Source organism: Arvicanthis niloticus, chromosome 23 (assembly GCF_011762505.2).
Source record: "Arvicanthis niloticus isolate mArvNil1 chromosome 23, mArvNil1.pat.X, whole genome shotgun sequence".
NCBI lineage: Eukaryota > Metazoa > Chordata > Mammalia > Rodentia > Muridae > Arvicanthis > Arvicanthis niloticus.
The window spans coordinates 16,862,594-16,885,894 of NC_133430.1; the positions used below are offsets into that span (position 1 = coordinate 16,862,594).

At 36.8% G+C, this 23,301-nt stretch overlaps 1 protein-coding gene across 8 annotated transcripts in view; it reads left to right on the top strand.

Moving 5' to 3' along the window:
* Positions 1 to 23,301, top strand: part of Tc2n (tandem C2 domains, nuclear) — an 82,758-nt gene that overhangs the window by 23,749 nt on the left and 35,708 nt on the right. For all 8 annotated transcript variants that reach the window (XM_076921392.1, XM_076921386.1, XM_076921391.1 and 5 more), the window contains 5 exons: positions 7,487 to 7,654; positions 8,975 to 9,066; positions 12,279 to 12,354; positions 13,043 to 13,143; positions 17,318 to 17,434. In XM_076921392.1, the coding sequence (XP_076777507.1) occupies positions 7,487 to 7,654; positions 8,975 to 9,066; positions 12,279 to 12,354; positions 13,043 to 13,143; positions 17,318 to 17,434 (554 nt within the window). The remainder of the gene's footprint in view (positions 1 to 7,486; positions 7,655 to 8,974; positions 9,067 to 12,278; positions 12,355 to 13,042; positions 13,144 to 17,317; positions 17,435 to 23,301) is intronic.

Genomic DNA, 23,301 nt, shown 5'->3' on the forward strand with positions numbered 1-23,301 from the left:
TTTTGAAGTCTTATTTATTTATTTATTTATTTATTTATTTATTCTCTTTAATCTTTTCTTACAGTCCAGTCATTATCCCCCTCCCGTTCTGCGCTCTGACAGTTCCTCATCCCATTACTTTTCCCCCATCTCCAAGAAGATGCCTCCCCATTCCCTGGGGCCTCAAGTCTTTCAAGGGTTAGGTGCTGCTTCTCTCATTGAGGCCAGACTAGGTAGTCCTCTGCTGTCTGTGTCGGGGGCCAGCTAGTATATGCTGCCTGGTTGGTGGCTTAGTGTCTGAGAGATCTCGGAGGTCCAGGTTAGTTGAGACTGATGGTCTTGCTATGGGATCGACCTCTTCAGCTTCTTCTATCCTTTCCCGAATCCAACCACAGGGGTCCCTGGGTTCTGTCTGTTGGTTGGATGTAAGTATATGCTTCTGTCTCAGTCAGCTGCTTGTTGGGCCTCTCAGAGGACAGCCATGCTAGGCTCCTGTCTGTAAGTACATCATAGCATCAGTAATAGTTGTCAGGCTTTAGAGCCTCCCCTTGAGATGGGTCCAATATTGAGCCACTCACTGGACCTCCTTTCCATCAGTCTTTTCTCCATTTTTGTCCCTACAGTTCATTTAGATAGGGACAATTCTGAGTCAGTAATTGACTGCGGGATGGCAATGTGATCTCTCCACTTGATGCTCTGTCTTTCTACTAGAGATGGATTCTACAAGTTCCCTCTCCCCACTGTTGGGCATTTCATCTAAGGTCCCTGCCTTTGACTCTTGAGATTCTCTCACCTCCCCCATCTCTGGTATATTCTAGTAGGACCTCCTCCTCCCAAGGTTGTATATTTACATTTCTTCTGCTGTCCCTTGGGGCTTCACTCCTGGTTCCCCAGTACCTGATCATGTTACAATTTTTTTCATAACCCTCCCCTTTCCCGCTCACACTCAGTTTCCTACCTCCTTCTGTCCTCTGATTCCTTCTCTCTCCCCAGTGGAATTGAAACATCCTCACTTGGGCCCTTCAGCTTGTAAACCTTCTTGAGTTCTGTGGATTATATCCTGGGAATTCTAAATTTTTTTGACTAATATCCACTTATTAGAGAGTACATACCATGCATTTCTTTTTGGATCTGAGTTACCTCACTCAGGACGATATTTTCTAGTTCCATCCATTTGCCTGCAAAACTCATGATGTTCTCATTCTTAATAGCTGTATATTATTCCATTGTGTAAATGAACCACATTTTCTGTATCCATTCTTCTGTTGTGGGACATCTGGGTTGTTTCTGACTATCACAGATAAGGCTGCTATGAACAAGAGGAACTTGTTCCCTTGTGGCATGGTGGGGTATCTTTTGGATACCACATTTTCTTTATACATTCTTCATTTGAGGGACATCTAGGTTGTTTACAGTTTATGGCTATTAAGAATAAAGCTGCTATGAACATAGTTGAGCAAGTGTCTTTGTAGGATGATGGGGCATCTTTTGGGTATATGCCCAGGAGTGGTATAGCAGAGTCTTGAGGTAGAACTATTTTCAGTTTTCTGAGAAACTGCCAAATTTTTTGTAGTCATTTTTAAAAATTGGATATTTTATTTACAATTCAGATGTTCCCCCCACACCCCTAGCCCAGGAACCCCCTATCCCATCGACCCTCCTCCTGCTTCAATGATGATGTGCCCCCACCTAACCCCCCCACTTCCACCTCCCCACCCTTGAATTCCCCCCCCACACGACGTCCAGCCTCCATGGGATCAAGGATCACCTCTCCCACCTATGCCTGACAGGGCCATCCTCCCTTACATTTACAGCTGGAGCCATGGGTCCCTCCCTATGTGCTCCCAGGCTGGTGGTTTAGACTCTGGGAGCTCTGGTTGGTTGGTATTGTTGCTCTCTTCATAGGGTCACAAACCCTTTCAGCTCCTTCAGTCTTCTCTCTAACTCCTCCATTGGGAACCCCTTGATCAGTTCAAGGGTTAGCTGTGAGCATCCGCCTCTGAATATGTCTAGCTCTGGCAGACCTCTAAAGACACAGCTATATCAGCCTCCTGTCAGCATGCACTTCCTGATATCCACATCAGCATCTACCTTTGGTGACTGCACATGGGATGGATACCCAGGTGGAATGGTCTCCAGATGGCCCCTCCTTCAATTTCTGTCCCATACTTTGTCTCTATATTTGCTCCCTTGAGTATTTTGTTACTCCTTCTAAGAAGGACCAAAGCACCCACACTTGGTCTTCCTTCTTCATGAATTTCATGTGGTCTGTGAGTTAAATTTTGGGTATTTCAGCCTTCTGGGATAATATCCAATTATCAGTGAGTGAATACCATGTGTGTTCTTTTGTGATTGGGTTACCTCACTCAGGATGATATTTTCTAGTTCCATCCATTTACCTAAGAATTTCTGGAATTTATTGTTTTTAATAGCTGAGTAATACTTCATTGTGTAAATGTACCACATTTTTGTATCCATTCCTCTGTTGAAGGACATCTGGGTTCTTTCCAGCTTCTGGCTATTATAAGTAAGGCTGCTATGAACATAGTGGAGCATGTGTCCTTGTTATATGTTAGAGCATCTTCTGGGTATATGCCCAGAAGTGGTATAGCTGGATCCTCAGGTAATGCTATGTCCAATTTTCTGAGGAACCGCCAGACTGATTTCCAAAGTGGTTGCACCATCTTGCAATCCCACCAACAATGGAGGAGTGCTCCTCTTTCTCCACATCCTCGCCAGCATCTGCTATCACCTGAGTTTTTTTATCTTAGCCATTCTGACTGGTGTGAGGTGTGTTTCTAAGATCAAGAAACTGTCAAATTGATTTCCAAAGTGGTTGTATAAGTTTGCACTCCTACCAGCAATGCAGAAGTGTTCCTCTTGTTCTACATCTCACAAACATGTAATGTCACCTGAGTTTTTGATCTTAGCCATTCTGATGGGTGTAAGATGGAACCTCTGAGTTGTTTTGATTTACATTTCCCTGATGACTAAGAACTTTGAACATTTTTAAAAGTACTTCTCAGCATTCAGTAGTCCTCCGTCAAAAATTCTGTTTAGTTCTGTACCCTATTTTTTATTGGGTTATTTGGGTTGTTGGTGTCTTACTTCTTGAGTTCTTTGTAAATTTTGGATATTAGCCCTCTGTGTGATGTAGGGTTGGTGAAGATCCTTTCCCAATCTGTAGGCTACCAATTTTTCCTATTGACAGTGTTCTTTGCCTTACAGAAGCTTTTCAGTTTCATGATGTCCCATTTATCAATTGTTGATCTTAGAGCCTGAGCTATAAGTTGTATTCTGTTTAGGAACTTGTCTCCTATACCAATGTGTTCAAGGGTATGTCCCACTTTCTTTTCTATGAGATTTACTGTATCTGGTTTTATGTTGAGGTCCTTGATCCACATGGATTTGTGTTTTGTTCAGTGTGATAAATTTGGATGTACTTTCATTCTTCTGCATGCACACATCCAGTAGTACAGCACCGTTTTTGAAGATGCTTTCATTTTTCTATTGTATGATTTTGGTTTTCTCAAAACTCAAGTGTTCATAAATGTGTGGATTTTTATCTTGATCTTTACTTCTATTCCATTGATCAATGTGTTAGTTTCTATATCAATACCATACAATTTTTAATCATTCTGTTATTATGTTTGTAATCTCTGTACTTGAGGTCAGTGATGATGATTCTTCCTGGGGAATTATTGTTTAGGATTGTTTTGGCTATCCTGGCTTTTTTGTTTTTTTCATATGAAGTTAAGATCAAGTAGGCTTCATCATAGGATGTAAGGATGGTTCAATATATGAAAATCCATCAATGTAATCCAACATAAAAAACAAACTGAAAGAAAAAAACATGATTATCTCAGTAGATGCTGAAAAAGACTTTGATAAAATCTAACACCCCTTCATGTTAAAGGTTTTAGAGAAATCAGTGATACAGGAAACATACCTAAACATAATCAAAGCAGTATACAGTAAGCCAATAGCCAACATCAAAGTAAACAGAAAGAATCCTAACGCATTTTCAATAAAATCAGGAACAAGACAAGGCCCACTTTCTGTTTCTTCAGTATAGTACTCAAAATTCTAGCCAGAGCAGTAAGACAACTAAAGGAGATGAAGAGGATACAAATTAGAAAGTAAGAACTCAAAGTATTGCTATTTACAGATGATATGATAGTATACATAAGTGACATAATTAGAGAATTAAGTTCTCTAATTGTATTAGAGAACTCCTACAGCTGATAAGCACTGTCACCAAAGTGGCTGGACTCAAAAAGAAATCACTAGCTCTCCTTTATATAAAATGATAAATGGGCCAAGAAAGAAATTAGGGAACCAACACCCTTTAGAATAACCATGAAGAATATAAAATATCTTGGTGTAATTCTAACCAAGCAAGTGAAAGATCTGTATAAGAACTTGAAGTCCCTGAAGAAAGAAATTCAAGAAGATATCAGAAGATGGAATGATCTCCCATGCTCATGGGTAGGTAAGATTAACATAGTGAAAATGGCCATCTTCACAAAAGTAATCTACAGATTTAATGTAATCCCCAGAAATTCCAATTTTTAATTTAACTTGAAGTCTCATTTACTAATTGTTGTTCTTAATGTTTGTGATATCTATGTTCTGTTCAGAAAATGTTTCCTTGTTCTGACCTTTATTTAAATGAAATGACATAGTCAGCATATATTTCTTTGTTTTTATCTTTTTTATTCTCCATTATGCTTATGAGATTTCTTTCAAGTAGCTAGCAATTTTTTGTGCTTTATATCCAAACATAAATGTGCTTTATAGTGTATTATTTGTCTTAAATGGCATAAGCTATTGTAGTATACTTGTACAGAATACTAGTGTAAAATATTTTTTCATGACAGATATATGCTGTTTTTTTATTTCACTGTTGGTGGACTTTGGACTTATTTTTCCTAATTTTTGGATACTAAGGATAACAATAGTTGTGAACCTCCTTGTATATGTATCTTTCACATATATAGTAATTGTAGCTTTATATGTATGGAATAGCATTGTTGGGTCATAGAGTATAAGTATATTCAGCTTTATTAGAAATTACCAAGCTCTTTCATAATGATTGTATAGATTTACATTCACACTAGTAGAATACAACTGTTTATATTGTTCTACTTTCTTGTTTCTTCTGTTATTGTCAGTCTTTTTAGTTTTAACCATTTTGCTTCTGTTTCTGTCTCTGGGGTTTTAAACCAGACTAATTAGATTTGTAACCTTCCTTCTAAGTGCCTGTTTAATTGTAATTCAATTTGTATAGAGGTTTATCTGTCTTCTTATTGACTTTTGGAGGTTTCTCAAGTAAAGGGCCAGTTATATTTTGTTGCATGTGTCTTTTACCATTCTGGATTTTCTGTGTACTTTATTAAGTAGCCTTTTAGTGAAAGTCTTTTAAATTTTAATATAGTTAAAATACTTTTATAATTAATAGTCTATGTTCAAATAACTCTCTTCTACAAATAACTATAGGAGGTTTGTCTTTGATGTTGACTTACATAATTTAAAAATAAATATGATTAAATTAAGTATTTTCCTCCATATTAGTTTTCAATTATCACTTTAGTGAGAAGACCATACTTTTCTTCTCTGCTAGATGAGGTCATGTTGGCTATATATCATATGTCCATAAAATAAGAACTCTTTTAGGGCCTTGTATTCTGGTCCATTAATCTCTTTTTCTATCATTATACCAAAGTTCAATATGCCCAGTATAAAAATAAATTTTTATTTTTATTTTCTTCTTTTTTGTTTTCTAAAGATTTTTATTCATATGTATGTGTGTATGTGTCATGTGTGTGTGTGTGTGTGAATGTGAATTTGCACACCTAAGGAATATAGAAGATGAATCCAGGTACTCTGGAGCTGGAGTTACAGATCGTTGTGAACTGCCTGACATGGGTACTGGGTTCTAAACTCTAGTCCTCTGGAAGAACAGTGTCTTAGTCAGGGTTTCTATTCCTGCACAAACATCATGACCAAAAAGCAAGTTGGGGAGGAAAGGGTTTATTCAGCTTATACTTCCACACTGCTGTTTATCACCAAAGGAAGTCAGGACTGGAACTCAAGCAGGTCAGAAAGCAGGAGCTGATGCAGAGGCCATGGAGGAATGATACTTACTGGCTTGCTTCCCCCTGGCTTGTTCAGCTTGCTTTCTTATAGAACCCAGGACTACCAGCCCAGGGATGGCACCACCCACAATGGGCCCTCCTTCCTTGATCACTAATTGAGAAAATGCCTTACAGCTGGATCTCATGGAGACATTTCCTCAGCTGAAGCTCCTTTCTCTGTGATAACTCTAGCTTGTGTCAAGTTGGCACACAAAACCAGCCACTACAAACAAGTGTTCTTAATAGCTGAGCAATCTCTCAGGTCCCTTGATTTTTTTCTTGTTACATATTTTCTTCTTAATTGTTACATTAAAAAAATTCTTGGTTCTTAGTATTTTTTTTTTATTTTATTCTCTCATGTATTTCATCCTATAGTTTCATCTCCCTCACCATTCTCTTTTCCCCACCTCTCCTCTTCCCCAGCCCCCAACCACCTCATTCTATCTCCCCTCAGAAAAGAGTAGGTCTCTCAGCAACATCAAACAAACACAGCACAACAAGATAAAATAAGACCAGGCAAATACCATCACATTAGGGTTCATGAGGCAACCCAGTAGGAGGAACAGGGTCCCACAAGCAGGCAAAAGAGTCAGAGATGGCCCCAGCTCCCACTGTTATTCCCAAGCTTTTTAGGTATAACATTTATGCAGAGGACCTAGGTCAGACCTTCATAGGTCTCCTGATCTCTATGAGCCCTCTTGAGTCCCAGTCAGTTGATCCTGTGGGATGTGTTCTTGTTGTGTCCCTGACCTCTCTGGTTCCTCTGATAGGTACTCCTGCTTATCTTTAGGATTCCCCAAGTTCTACCTATGTGTGGTTGTGGGATTCTGCATCTGTTCCCAGCAGTTGCTGGATGGAGTCTTTCTGGTAGTTCTTAGTATTTCTGTAAAAATTTTCTATTAATTTTGTTGTTGTTATTTTTCAACTTAATTGCACTGTGGTCAGAAAATTTTTGACCTCTTCTGAGTCCTTTTGTTTTGAGTCCTTTCAAATAAAAGATCTGCTTAGTGTAGCTTATTGTATCTGGTCAATTTTTCAATTGTTGTCTTCTTAAAAAAGTATAGAAAACTAATTTCATTTAAAAGATATCATATATATATATATATATATATATATATATATATATATATATATATATATATTCAGGTCATGAACTACAGAATTTTGTAGAGGGCAAAGAAAAATGCTAAAAATTTGCCAGGCTGTCTTGAGAGCAGAACACTTGGCTCATTACTTTTATATATCATGAAGTTAGAATTCTATAAATGTGTGTTGGTTAAGGCATATGCTTTAGTATCATTTATGACAAAGTATTTTTAACCTGTTTCTTCAGTATATCAGCTGTTGGTTATAGAAACACTTGCTTTCAGGATCTGCTAGAGCATGTTTTGGAGATCAAAAGACAGAACTTTGTAGTTCATTCTACCATGGACCCAGCTATGATGTGTATAATCCATGCTATATGTATCAACACTTTTCACCTGACTTAAGTAGGCGTTTTCGTCCTCATTGTGAAACAAAAAAGTTATATGGATCTGGTAAGAAAACAATTTTTTTTTTGCATTTCCTCTGAGCTTATCTTTAACAAATTTAGAAATTAAATTTAAGATCCTAGCAGAAATAGTTATTATTAAGAACAGTTTTAAAATAAGAACAAAGCAGACTTCACAAATGTATGATGGGTGTCACAACTTTTTTCTGGTGTTATAATTAGTATAGATGTTGTCCTTATAAGAGTTGTTTCAGTCATGGTATATGTTCACAGCAGTGAAAACCTAACTAAGACAACCACCAACTAAAGAATATACATGGAGGGACCCATGGCTCCAGCTGCATATGTAGCAGAGGATGGCCTTATCTGGCATTAGTGGGAGGGGAGGCCCTTGATCCTGTGGAGGCTCAGTGCCTCAGTGTAGGGGGATGCTAGGGCAGTGAGTCAGGAGTGGGTGGGTGGGTGGGTGAGCACCCTCATAGAGGCAATGAGGGATGGTGTAGGAGGTTTGTGTAGGGGAAACCGGGAAGGGGTATAACATTTGAAATGCAAATAAATAAAATAACCAATAAAAAAGAAAAAAGATGGATAGATAATGTATTATGTCTGCCGATAGTTCCAAATTCCATTTCTTTTTTCATTTTTAAAAGTTTTTATTACAGATTATTTTACATAGTTTTTTGTTATATACTTAATAAATTCCACAATAGATATTTATAATATTTTTTGTTCTAATCAGGTAAATGACTTTTAGAACTCATGATTGGAAGTATACACAAAGAGAGTAGAAAATAACCAGTAGTTTTTAGTTTGATATTTGAGACTATATCGATTATATGAACTACCATATGTATCTTGGATTCATAAAATTTTCAGGTTTTCAGGTTTTACAAGTCTATTGCATGCATGAATCATTGTCACTGAAAATAAAAAAATATTTTATTAAGGGTCTGCTCTAGCACTGTGCTAGAACACAGACTTGGTGTGTAAAGTTCCTTTTTTAAAAGATCTTACAGTTTGGAGGAGAACTAGAAATATAAGAGCTCATGGGATTCAATATTGAAACATAATGTTATATGTGCTCATAAAATCATAGTTGAATTACATTTGTCAAAGAGTACTTATATCCTGTTAAATTACTTTTTATGGATGAGGGATTGGGGAATATAAGCAAACCCATGCTTAATATTTAATGTGGATATGAAAATGTATTGTTTGACTACTAGAGATTTCTGCATTAAAGATTAAAATAATTTAACATCTTTAGATTTTACCAAAACTTTTTAAAATGTAAATTTGTATGTAATATATGTGATGAACTCCTACTGTTTTGTTTTTATTAAAACCCCCCTTTTTCCTTTTGTAGTTTGTGATTTAAGGACCAGTAAACTTTCTGGTTCCCCTGGGCTAAGCAAGTCTATGCTCGATCTTACAACTTCATCTCAGCGATTCATCCAGGTATAATAATTATATAATTTCATTATATGTGAACTATTTCAAATAAAAATCAGAACTATGTGAATTGCTTTAGGAATCACATGTATTTCTTTGACTATGTGTATTATAGTATCTGAAGAATAAATACTTGTCATTTTCTATATTCATTAGGAAATTTTCAGTGGTTAATAAAAGGTATTATATTTCTTTCATTTTGCATAATTTTATATCTCTTAATTGGTATGCACTGAAGTATCTTGAGGCAATTGGGATTTGTAATTGTATAGTTAAAAGTATTTACTTGGGACTTCTGGTCTGGGCTCGAGCACTGAGCGGATCACGGCAGTAGCTCTGCACCCAACCTCACAAAACCCAGAGGAAGCAGGGCTCCCAGGAGCTCTAACCCGGGTAATATCTCAGGTAAAAATGAATCACCTGTGATGTCTGCTGTTAGAAGTTCTAATCCTGATGCTGGCCTCCAGACTTATACTACTCAAACCTTCAATGGGCCTTTGACAAGGACATAAAACATCTAGCTACTGATATCACTAATCTGAAGAAATCCCTCGTTTCGCTGTCTGAAGTGATCTCCAAAAATTGCAAAGGACTTTATTCGACTTGCTTTTCTCTTTTACAATAGAAAAAACTGTGTACAGCTCTAGACTATGTACAGCCTCTAAAGAAGAATGTTGCTTTTACATAGACAAAACAGGGACGATTAAAGAGAGCATGAAAAAGGTCAGAGAAGGCCTTGAGAAAAGACAGAGAAAGAGAAAGATGAGAGCTGGTACAAGAATTGGTTCTCAACCTCTCCATGGTTGTCAACCCTACTTCCTTCCATCTTGGACCATTAATTGGGTTAGTTTTACATATTTCTTTTGGTCCCTGGGCTTTAAATAGGCTGACTAACATTGTAAAACAACAGATAGATAATTTGATAGCAAAATCTATTCAGATACATTAACATAAGTTAGCTATGGATGGCCACGAGACTCAAGATGAGGTTGTTACTCTATCCAGGGTGTTCTCAAATCCCATCTCCACCTAACCTAAAAGAGGGGACTTCAGCCCCTAGACCAAGCGGAGAGGGGCCACCCAGAACCCCCTCTGACTGGCGATCTGAATTCTTGCTTAGGCCACAAGGCTAAGCACTGCAAGGGAATATAAATAAAAGTTAAAAATATCTTTCTGAGTTCATGGAGGGACAAGCCTGACAGCATAGGGGTTGATGTCAAAAGTATCCCCTCTCCAGAAAAAAGACATCAGGATGGGTGTGGCCTTCATGCTTCACTGGACAACGACAGGAGGACCAGAGCCATTACAAGGTCCCCTTTAATTACTGGAGGTCAGGCCTCTATCCCCACCTTGGCAAGATTAGAATCACTGCGGCCCTTCTATACTTGGAGAAAGGAGGAGGTGTCAGGGGCAGCCCTGCTTATACACTGAAGGCCTAAAATCAGCCATAAGCCTAAAATTAGCAATAGGCCTGACATACATGCCTGCTAACACAAAGTCTTGGGTTTCTGTGGAAAAACACTGAAACAGATGGCTATAACCTATTGTAAACAGGCAGCTTCTGTGGAAATTTACCAGCCTGAGTAGTCATAGACTTTGTAAATAGGCAGCCTTGGTGGATAGTACCAACTTAGATAAGGATAAATGAATCATAGGGAGAGTCATAGTGACCTGTCCCCTGAACCTTTACCCAGCTGATACCCTTTTCTGAAAGATATCTGTACTCCCCCTGAACACCTATGCTCCTGTGTCATCCCCTTCCCCACATCCTGCCTTTTTGTTTTTATAACCCCTGAGTTAAAAAGTAAAAATTATGATTTGATAATTAAAAAATAAACTTAATAAGAAAAAGAGAAGAATCAAAAAAGTACTTATTTAACTTTACTTTTTGAACATAACCAGGCAGTTAGTAAGAATTAGTATTTCTACTGAGGTGTAAGACTTCAATTTTTATTAATAGCAATATAGCATCCTTTGATAGATTTAATGTTTTCTTTTTAGTTCAGTTAAGTTCTGTTTGAAATTAGGACATAAACCAGAAATGATTCCCTATGTTTGTAATCTCAGCATTTAGAAGGCTGAAGCAGGAGGATCAATTAAGAATATGTGGCCAGCCTGGGTGACACAGTAATAAAACTATGTCTGAAAACACCAAAAAGGGAAATAGCAGTAGAGTAAAGAAAAGTTTAAAGTAAGGTCATCTGTCTTTCTGTAAATGAAAGTAAAAGTACTCTGAACATCTTTTTACATATATTTATGGGCTTCTTTTTAAGTTCATTCTCAATTAGCCTTAATAATTCTATCATTGATTTTTAAATAATTAATTCTTATACCAGGACTAAGACCCACCAGCAATACGAATAATGACACAGAGGCATAATAATATTTTAAAGCCTAGGTCTTTGGCTGAGCAGTCTCCAGACTAAACCTGGCTCTTGCCACATAGTCAGGTGTACTTCTCTGCCCAGCTCTTGTCCATCTGTCCATCTTCATGTCAGCTGGTACCTCTGCCTCTGATTTCTTCTCCTGGAGTCTCTCTGTCCAGAAGATCCACCTTCCACTTCCTCCCCAGCTATTGACCAATCAGTTACAATTCTAGAATGCCTTAGGTAGGTAAGGAAGAATGAATATTTACAAAATATGAAACCAGTGATGGGCCATTAGCTCTCTGCTAGTACAGAATTAACAATTGAATATACAGAGACATACCTTTACACAGTATATCCCAACTAATGCTCTATAATAGCACTCTTTAAACACACATCTGAATTGTTTATTTTGTTAAATACAAAATGCCAAGGCTTCATTTACCCCTAGAATTTTCAATTCAGTAGTCCTGTGATGGTTTCTGAATTTTTATTTGTATAGTTTGCATGATGCAAATGCTCTTGGTCTAGAGGGATTAAGCTATGATAATAGTGTTTTACACTTTTAGGTTTCTGGACCCTTCTGGTAATGCATGCAATATGAAAATTCAGACCAAACCCAAAATACTAAAGTTTTTCTAATGTTGTTAACTACTAAGGTATTTCTCAATACGTTACAAGTTTCTTTCTTCTCCTACAAGCATGGGAAATTTGGACCAATAACATTGACAAGTTGATTAACATCAAGTTTGATACCAAGGTGTTTATTGGAGCATAAGTATGAACATTTTTAAAGTTTGATACTCAGTTTCTGACTGAAGCATATTGTTGCTATTGTTATTGTTGTTGCAGAGATATGACTCATTTTCCAGTGTGCCTAGTAGTTCTTCTTCAAGAAAAAATTCTCAGGGCAGTAACAGAAGCCTGGGTAAGCAATACATTGTCCTATTTATACTGTTCAGCAGGTTATTTCTACTTAGTAATAGCTTTCCAGTGTTATAGTTGGATAAAGAAAAAAGTGTGCAATACATTTTGTTTGCTGAGTATTGTACCAATGTCGATAGTATTATCACAAATTGATATCAGATAGCCCATGACTCAGTGTTCCAGCAGAAATAAGTATTTTTTAAATAAGCTGTTACATATCTTTTTATTTATGATTTAAAGTACATGGATTAAGGAACTTTCAGAAGCACATCAACCTGATAAATGCTGTTTGCAGAGTTTTAACTTAATTCCTCACAGTTCTGTTAAATTCCTAAAAGATACGCATTCTTAGTGTATTTTATTTCTAAGACTTCACTACAAAACACAAAAGTGTGATTTTTATCTTACTACCTTGAAAACTTAAAAAACTATATCAGTTATTGCTAGGCATAGTGGTACATTTCTTTAATTTCAGCACTTGGGAGTGAGAGGCAGACAGATCTCTGTGAGTTCAAGGCCAGCCTCATCTACAGAGTGAGTTCCAGGACAGCCAGGGCTACATAGTAAGATATTGTTTCAAAAGTCCAAAACATTTGTGTTATTTGTGCTTTCAAACTTGGTTTAAATCAAAGGTTAATTGGATTAACAATATTGCCTGGAATTTTTATTCTTTATCCTTTATAATTCAGATACAATTACCCTATCAGGAGATGAAAGAGACTTGGGGAGATTGAATGTGAAATTGTTTTATAAATCTTCAGCAGAGCAGATCTGGATCACAGTTTTACAGGTAAATTAGTGTAGTTAATACTGATTTTATTATAAAATTGAATATTTATATTTATTTTTACATAATTGATGATAAAAATTATTCAATTATTTTATATTCATTTCTTTATATTCATTCAATTATGTTATATTTTATAACCTACAAGTATGGCTTTCTTCTAAAATAAGGGCTAATAGCTATCTTTGAAATTTAGGATTCTATTGTATTTTCCAGAAAAGAGTGTTTAATAAAGTGTTTAACACTGAAACTGCTACAAGAAAACAGGGAAAGCACTTCAAGATACAGGCATAGGTGAAAACTTTTTGATTAGAACTCTAAAGCACAGTAAATTAACAACATTATCCAACCCAGAGATTAACAAGTGCAATTTCACAAAATGTAACTATTTCTGAACAGCAATGAAACTATCGGCAGAGTGAATGGACAATCTGCAGAATGAGAGAAAATCTTTGCCAGTAATTTTTTTAGGCAAGGAATTAATATGTAGAATATATAAAGAACTGAAAACATGAAACACCAAATCCCCAAACTGCCAAACAAATGAGCTAAGAATTCAACAGATAGTCCTTTAGTCCTTGAAAGGAGAAATACAAAAGGATAATACATTCTAAGATAGTACTGGGTGGGACTGGATTTGTAGAAGCAGAGATACAGTTCTACCTACTGTTGCCCTGGTTGGAGTGGACAGTTAGTTGGTAGGGGGTTTCTTCTGGTACTACACCTCTTATAATGGAGAATAGATATATGTTTCTATGGATATATCTTGATCAAAACTACATGTAATGGATGAGTCAACATCTTTCATTTTGATGTCACAGAAAATTTGGACATTACTGTGTGATTTATGACATATATGACATGTTCTATTTTTTTTTTTTTGCTTCACACTGTCATGAAGAATTTGAAATTAAAAATAACACAGATTCCAAAAGCTTAAGGACATGACTAAATGTCCTAGCTCCCATGATGTAAAACCATTTTAAATATGAGGAAAGGACTTATCTCAAAAATATTTTATTTTGGGGAACTTGTGTTCATTATGTAAAATTGCAAGAATCAGTGTTACAGTCCAACAGATATACAGAAAATACATCGGAATATAGAATTACTTTATCCCTCATCTCCCAAACTCAGTTATCATTACAATGTAGTCAGGTTTACATTGTCTTTAGTTTCCACATCAAAGGAAGAACAGGTGGTTTTTGTTTTTCTTATATTCATTTTATTTTTCCACCTTTCTGTCTCTGACAGTGTATCTGTCTCTCTCTGTCTCTATGTATCTGTCTCTCTCTTTGTCTCTCTCTGTGTCTCTTTCTTTCTCTTCTGCCATCATACTGAACTTTTAAAAATTAAAATAATGTTAAACTTTTCACATATTGTATGTTAGGCATATGCTCCCTTCCCTTTCTTCCCATTCCCTTCTCAATATTCATCTTTTCCCTATCATTAGTTTTCTTTGTACTCTTAAACAGTTTTACTCAGTTCATGTTATAAATACTTTTATGAATCTACATAAAATTAAAATCCACAAATATGAAAACATATGTATTTGTCTGCCTAGATATACCTCTCCTGGAAATTTACCTAAATGACTCCAAGTCAAGATATAACAGAGGTAGTTGCACATCAGTGTCTATTGTAACACCACAGAACTAACCTAGGTGTTTATATTAGTCAGAGTTCTCCATAATAATAGAAATTGTAGAAAGTCTGTCAGTATCTGTCTGTCCATCCGTCTGTCCATCCATCCATCCATCCATCCATCCATCCATCCATCTACCCATCTATTTATCTGGACAAAGAATTTATTAGAGTGGCTTATAGACTATGGTTCAGCTTTCCCCACAATGGCTAGAAAGGAAAGAAAAATCTAAGAATCCAGTAGTTGCTCTGTCCATGAGTTTTGATATCACAGCTCATCTTCAGTATACACTAGAGTACCAATGAAGTAGGCCCTTATGTGAGTGAAGGAGTGGATTTGCTAGCAAGGCAAGGGCAGAAAGGTAAAGAACAAATGATTCCCTGTTACATGTCCTTATATATATGTAGGCTTCTAGTAGAAGGTTTGGCTCACATTAGATTGGAATGAAAGCCTTTCTTTTTTCAGGTCAAAAGATCGGTATTACAGATGTGCCTTTCTACATAAAAGATTTGGTATATAAGTAGATATTCCTATGTCATATTAAACAAAAATCCACTCACAGGTGTGCTCTGAATTTTGGGTATTTAGGTCCAGATGTGATGTAGTCACGTTGCCAACCAGGACTAGCCACCATAGTGTCCATAAACAAAGGGAATGTGTTATTTACACAATGTATTTCTTTTCAAATATAAGAAGGATGAAGTCTTTTCATTGGCAAGGAAATGGGTGCAAATGTAAAAATCTCTAATGAGTGATCTGCTTCATTTAGTATTCCAATTAATGTTAAGGATATACTGTGCTGCACATGATAGAACTAAATTCTTTTTATGGAAGAATAATATTTTTACATACATAAATAAAGCACATGATCTACATATCTATATATTATTCCATATTTTATGCTACTTGTTATTAATAGTATTGCAGTAAATATGAATATGCAGCTGTTTCTTTGATATATTGAGTTCATTTTACACAGATATGAGAGGGTTGGACCACATGGCCAATATATATATTGGTAGAGTGTCATTTAACTTCTGGATTTCAACAATACAGACTTCATTTAGTTCCCAATGAGATCAAAGTTTATGTCATAAAGACAAAGAGTATGTCTTAAATGGTCCTCATGTATTTTATGCAATATTATAGTAAAGTTTACTTTTATATTAAGATACCCCTTAATACTGAGGTACAAACACTTTACTGGTAGAATGTTCCAACTCATTCAATATTTTTACATATATTGAATTGAAAAATATACATATATATTTTTTCACTCTATCTCTCTATATATAATTTATAATTCATTCTCTTTCTCTTTATATACTTATACATATATTGACCTATTAAAATTAAAGAATTTAATAAAAAAAAGAATCTTCAGTATCCTCAGACATCAAGTAAATGCAAATTAAAACTTCTTTGAGATCCTATCTCATCCCAGTCAGAATGGCTATCATCAAAAGATGAATGACAACAAATACTGGTGAGGGTGTTAGGGTAAAGGAACCCTTTGCGGGAGTGTAAACTGGTATAACCATTATTGAAATCATTGTCCAAATATTTAAATAACAAAACAAAACAAAGCCCCAAACACCAAAACCAAAAAATGATCAAAACAACCAAAACTTGAAATAACCCCCACCCCCAAACTCAGAAATAGAACTACTAAAGGGTTCCATTCCTAAGCATATACCCAATGGTCTGTAAATCCTACTACAGATATACTTGCACCTTCATGTTTATTGTTTTACTATTTATAATAGAAAGGAAATTAAATCAGCCTAGATGTCCATCAACATATGAATTGATAATAAAATATGGTACATATACACAATGGAATTTTATTTAGCTATATAAATTGAATTGTGAATGTTTCAGGAAAATGCATAGATCTGGAAATTAAGAAGTGAGATAAACATGACTCCCAAGACTATTACATGTTCTCTTTCATATACTGACCCTCCTTTTAATTTTGATGTTTGTACTTATATGTATATAAGTCAGGAAATTAGAAAGAGGAACATAAAGGGGATGGATTTTATGTATTCTTTTTTCATTATTTGTTATGGAAAAGAGTTTTTAAGGAAGGATTTAGGGATGATAATGGAATACTTGCTACTTAAAATCTAGAAGAGGACAATTGGGAACAAGTGAGAGGCACGGTAAGGAGAGGAGTAGAGGAAGAGTGATAAACTAAGACAAAATATGTATGATAATGTCATGAAGGAAAATGTCAAAATGTTAATGTGGATAAAGTGTGAAATCTTAGTATTCTAAAATTTATTTAAAAATTTTAGCTAAAAATAATTAACTCGGTAGGCACGGTGGCTCATACCTCTAATCCCAGCACTTTGGAGGCAGAGGCAGGTGGATCTCTGAGGCCAGCCTGGTCTACATTGTAAGTTCCAAAACAACCAGTGCAGTGTAAAGAGACCTTGCCTCAGAAAAGTTATTAACTCAATAAATATATATTTGTGTTGTCAGAGGCCTTTGTAAAAACTTAACTTATACTTTCATTTTCTTTTAAAGTGCAGAGATATAAGTTGGCCCTCTAGTTTTGGAGACACTCCCACAATTTCTATAAAAGGAATTTTAACATTGTCCAAACCAGTACATTTTAAATCTTCAGCCAAAGAAGGTTCTAATGTAAGTGGCTCTTTGTGTTTGAATTTTTCATTCTTCTCTTATTTGTTAATTTTATTTATGTAAAATGTGAGAATAAGAAAGTGTTTTAATTTGGACAAGCTAAAATGTTTTGGCTTTTAAAAGATATTTTTAAATCCTAATAGTATTTTTTTAATTTCATTGTCTGATAGTAGATGAATTTAAAAAGAAAACTAATTACTAGCATATGTAGAAGATTAGCAATAAGTAAGAAACTTCTTTACTTGTTCCCAGCAACTTGGCTTTGAAAAGTCATTGCAAAATTGTAGTTAATCTCTTTCTCAAAATCTTCCAAATATTATAACTAGAAGTTTTATTATCTTGAGTTTTGTTTTATGAATTTTTTCATATTAATTTAAAGACATGCTTATTATTGTCATTTGATATGGTTAAAAGTTAAGTTTTTACATACAAATGAAATGATATTTTAAAAAATATTTAAAATCCTTTATATTTAAGTGTGTGTGTGTGTGTGTGTGTGTGTATGTGTGTGTGTGTGTGTGTGTGTGTGTGTGTGTGTATGTGTATGCACACAGGCACACATGAAGCCAGAGGATTGCATCTCCTCAAGCAAAAGTTAAGAGGTGGTTCAAGCCACCTGAAATCGATGCTGAGACTTGTACTCAGGTCCACTGCAAAAACAGTATGCACTCTTTAATAATATATATATATTTACATCCCAAATACTGTTTCCCCTCCTGGCCCTTCCTCGTCTATCCCCCCTTCACCTCTAAGAGGGTGGGTCCCCCTGGATATTCTCCCCACCCTGGTTCATCAAGTATCTGCCAGATTAGGCTCATTTTCTCTTGCTGAGGCCATGGAGACTGAGCTACATGTCTGCTACATATGTGCGGTGGCCTCATTGCAGCTCATGTATGTTCTTTGGCTGGTGGCTTAGTCTCAAAGAGCTCCAGGAGTCCAAGTTCATTGACTCTGTTGGTCTTCTTATGGGGTTCTCTTCCCTTCCAGGACCTTCAATCCTTTCCCCAACTCTTTCATTAGTGTCCCCGACCCGCGTCCAGTGTTTGGCTGTAGATATCTGCATCTGTTTCAGTCCACTGCTGGGTGAAGTCTCTCAGAGGACAGTTATGCTAGGATCCTATCTGTAAGCACAATAGAGTGCCATTAATAGTGTCAGGGATTGGTGATTGCCCATGAATCGGTTTTGAGTTGGGCAGGTTATTGTTTGGCCTTTCCTTCAGTTTCTGCTCCATCCCTGGATTTCTTTTAGACAGGACAAATTTTGGGTTGAAAGTTTTGTGGATAGTTTGGTGTCCTTATTCCTTCACTGGAGGTCCTGCTTGGCTATAGGAAGTGGTTTGTTTATGTTTCATGTACCTGCTGTTAGGCATCTTGGCTAAAGTGCCCACATGGACTCCTGGGAGCCTCCCCTATCCCAGGTCTCCTGGGACTTCCTAGAGATTCTCTCCTCCACCCTTACAACCAGCATCTACAGATTTCCATCCATTCTCCTGGCCCTCTAGGCCTCTTTTCTGTCTCTCCCCACACCTGACCCTGCCTCCCCATTCCTTTCCCCTTACCCTCTCCAGCCTTGGACCCACCTTCCCTCTACCTCCTATGATTATTTTGTTTCCCCTTCTAAGTGTAGTTTGAGCATCCTTGCTTGGGCCTTCAAACTTGTTTAGCTTCTTTGAGTCTGTGGGGAGTATCTTGGGGATCCTGTACGTTATGATTATTATCCACTTATCAGTAAGTATATGACATGCATGTCCTTTTAGGTCTGCATTCAGAATGATATTTTCTAGTTCCATTCATTTGTCTGCAAAATTCATGATGTCCTTCTTTTTAAATAACTGAATAGTATCCCATTATGTAAACAAACAATGTTTTCTATATCCATTCTTCCATTGAGGGACATTTGGGTTGTTTCTAGTTTCTGGCCAATACAAATAAATGTTCTAGGAACATAGTGAAGCATGTGTCACCTTGTGGTATGGTGGAACATCTTTTGGGTATATGCCCAGGAGCAATATAGCTGAGTCTTCAGTTAGAACTATTTCCAATTTTATGAGAAACTATCAGATTAATTTCCAGAGTGGTTGTACAAGTTTGCACTCCCACCAGCAATGGAGGAGTGTTCCCCTTTTTCCATATCCTCAACAACATGTTTGATCTTTTGATCTTAGTCATTCTGATGAGTATGAATGAACCTCAGAGTCATTTGGATTTGCATTTTTCTGATGACTAAGGCCATTGAGCATTTCTTTTTTTCTTTTTCTTTAGTCTTTAATTTTTTGAGTCCAGATTTTATTCCCCTCCAGGTCCACCCTCTGTTCCATATCCCATACTTCCTACCCCCATCTCCATGAGGATGTCTCCAGCTCCCCCCCACCCACTCCACCAGACCTTCCCACTCCCTGGGGCCTCCAGTCTCTTGAGGGTTAGGTGCATCATCTCTGACTGAGTCCAAACCTGGCAGTCCTCTGCGGCATATGTGTTGGGAGCCTCATATCAGCTAGTGTATGCTGCCTGGTTGGTGGCCCAGTGTCTGGGAGATTTCAGGGGTCTGGGTTAGTTGAGACTGCTCGTCCACCTACACATGAGGGATGGGGTAGCCATCCCACAAGTAAAAAAACTCTGACCTATAGTTGTTTTTATCTGAAAGAACTGCAGGGACAAAAATGGAGAAGAGCCTGAGAAAAAGGAGGTCCAGCAACAGGCTCAAATTGGGATACAGCTCAAGGGGAGGCCCCAAGACCTAATGCTATTACTGAGGGTATGAAGCGCTCATAAAAAGGCACCTATCAGGACTGCCCTCCGAAAGACCCGACAAGCAACTGAAAGAGTCAGATGCAGATATTTGCACCCAACCAATGGACAGAAGTTGTTGACCCCTGTGGTTGAATTAGGGAAAGCAATGTTCCTCTGTTGAGAAAGTCCTGTTTAGTTCTGTACCTCATTTTTTAATTGGGTTATTTGGTTTGTTGGTGTCTAAGTTCTTGAGTTCTTTATCTATTTTGGATATTAGCCCCCTATATCTTTTTCCAATCTGTAGGTTGCTGTTTTGTCCTGTTGACAGAGTTTACCTTAAAGAAGCTTTGCAATTTTATTAGGTCTCATTTATCAATTATTGATCTTAGGGCCATTTTTGGTGTTTGGTTCAGGAAATTGTGTCCTGTATTAATGCATTCAAGGCTATTTCCCACTCTCTCTTCTATTAGAGTCAGTGTAGTTGGTTTTATGTTGAGGTCCTTGATCCACCTGGACTTGAACTTTCTGCAGGGTAATAAACATCAATCTATTTGCATTCATCTATATTCAGACATCCAGCTAGCAGTACCATTCATTGAAGATGCTTTTTTTAAATTCTTTCATTTTTTGGTTTTGGCATCTTTGTTGAAAATCAAGTGTCCATGGGTATGTGGGTCTACTTCTGGGTCTTTGATTCTTTTCTGTTGATCACCCTGTCTGTTTCAGTACAAGTCCCATACAGGCTTTTGCTGTTGCTGCTGTTGTTGTTTTTCTTTATAATCACTATGTACTACATCTTGAGACCAGGTATGGTGATGACTCCTCCAGAAGTTCTTTTATTGTTCAGGGTTTTTTTTTTTTTTTTTTTTTTGACTATTCTGGGCTTTTTGTTTTTTCATATGAAGTTGAGATTGCTCTTTAAAGGTATGTAAAAAATTGTGTTGGAATTTTGATGGGAATTGCATTGAATTTGTATATTGCTTTTGGTAAGATGGCCATTTTTACTATGTTAGTCCTATTGATTTATGAGCAAGGAAGATCTTTACATCCTCTGATATCTTCCTCATTTTTTCTTCAGGACTTGAAGTTCTCGTCATATATGTCTTCCAGTTGCTTGGTTAGAGTTACACCAAGGTATTTTATGTTGTTTGTGGCTACTGTGAAGGGTATTGTTTCCCTAACTTCTTTCTCAGCCCATTATCACTTGTGTAGATAAGGGCTACTGATTTCTTTGAGTTAATTTTGTACCCAGCCACTTTGCTGAAGGTGTAGGAGTCCTCTGGTAGCATTTTGGGGAATCACTTATGTATACTACCATTATAACTTCATTATAACTTCTTTTTTTTGATTATCTGTTCTGCAAGGTCTAATAATTTGAGGCAAGGTAGCTTGTTCCATCTGGGGTATAGGTAAGCAAAGGTGGTCAGGAACATATGCCTAATACAGCCTCCCAGTCACCATTGTCAGGGCACTCAGCAAGCTCATAGGTTAGCATCATTCTTTATCCTGGCAGCAGCATATCTCACCCATTGCTCTGACAGCCACCATGCTCCTTCAGCATCTTGCAGAAAAAAACACAAACATGACCTCTTCCTCATATTAAACACCTGATCAGGATCATGCCATATGCCAATAAGTAGATCCTTCCCTTTCACCCATGTATAAGTATGCCTAGTTGTAGAGTGCCATAGACATTCAGTTCCTATAATTCTGGGCATGTTAGAGCTTCTGGGAGTCCAGCCTCCTCTGGGTTTGGGGGGATTGGGTGCAGAGCTGAAGCCCTAGGACTGCTCAGGGCACTAGCACAGACTGGTGGAAGGAATTATTTCAGTCTTCTTGTGTCTGTTGAGGCTTGCTTTGTGGCCTATTGTATGGTCAGTTTTGCAGAAGGATCTATGATGTGCTGAGAAAAAGATATATTCTTTTGTTTTGGCAAAATGTTTCCATTAAATCCCTTTGGTTAATAACACTGGTTAATTGTTCTCTGTTTAGTTTCTGTTTCTATGAACTTTCCTTTGGCGAGAATGGAGAATTTAATTTTTCACCATTATTTTGTGGGATTCAATGTGTAATTTGAACTTTAGTAAAGTTTCTTTTATGTATTGTGTTTTCCTTTGAATTTGGAACATAGATGTTCAGAATTAAGACTTCATCTTGGTAGATTTTTCATTTGATGAGTATGGAGTGTCCTTCTCCGTCTTGTTTGATAACTTTAGGTTGAAAGTGTATTTTAGGAGTTATGAGAATGGCTACTCCTGCTTGTTTCTTAGGTCTTTTCTAGCCCTTTACTCTGAGATAGTGTCTGTTTCTTTTGCTGAGATATGTTTCTTTATGCAGAAGAATGGTGGATACTGTTCACATACCCAGTCTGTTATCCTGTGGTTTTTTTATTGGTGAATTGAATCCACTGATGTTGAGAGCTATTAATGACCAACAATTGTTAGTTCCTACTGTTTTGTTGCTGGAGGTGTGTGTGTGTGTGTGTGTGTGTGTGTGTGTGTGTGTGTGTATTTGTGTATGTGTGATTTTCTTCTTTTGGTTTTGGTGTGAGATCATTAAGATGATTAATTTCTTATATTTTTTTGGGTGTAATTGCCCTCCTTGTGTTAGTGTTTTCCTTTTAGTATCCTCTGTAGAGTTGGATTAGTGGAAATATATTGTTAAATTTGGTTTTGTCTTGTAATATATTTGTTTCTTTGTCTATGGTGATTGAGAGTTTTGCTGGTTGTAATAGTCTGGGCTGATATCTGTGATCTCTTAGAAAATGTAGGACATCTGCCTAGGCCCTTCTGGATTTTAGAGTCTGTTGAGAAGTCAGGTGTAATTCTGGTAGGTGTGACTTTATATGTTACTTGGCCTTTCCCCCTTACAGCTTTTAATATTCTTTCTTTGTTCTGTACGTTTAGTGTTTTGGTTATGTGGTGGGAGGATTTTCATTTTTTGGTCCAATCTATTTGGTGTTTTGTAGGCTTCTTGCATCTTTATAGCCATCTATTTCTTTAGGTTAGAGAAGTTTTCTATGATTTTGTTGAATATGTTTTGTGGCCCTTTGAACTGGGAGTCTTCACCCCTTTCTATTCCTATTATTCTTAGGTTTTGTCTTTTCACAGTGTCCCAAATTTCCTGCATGTTTAGAG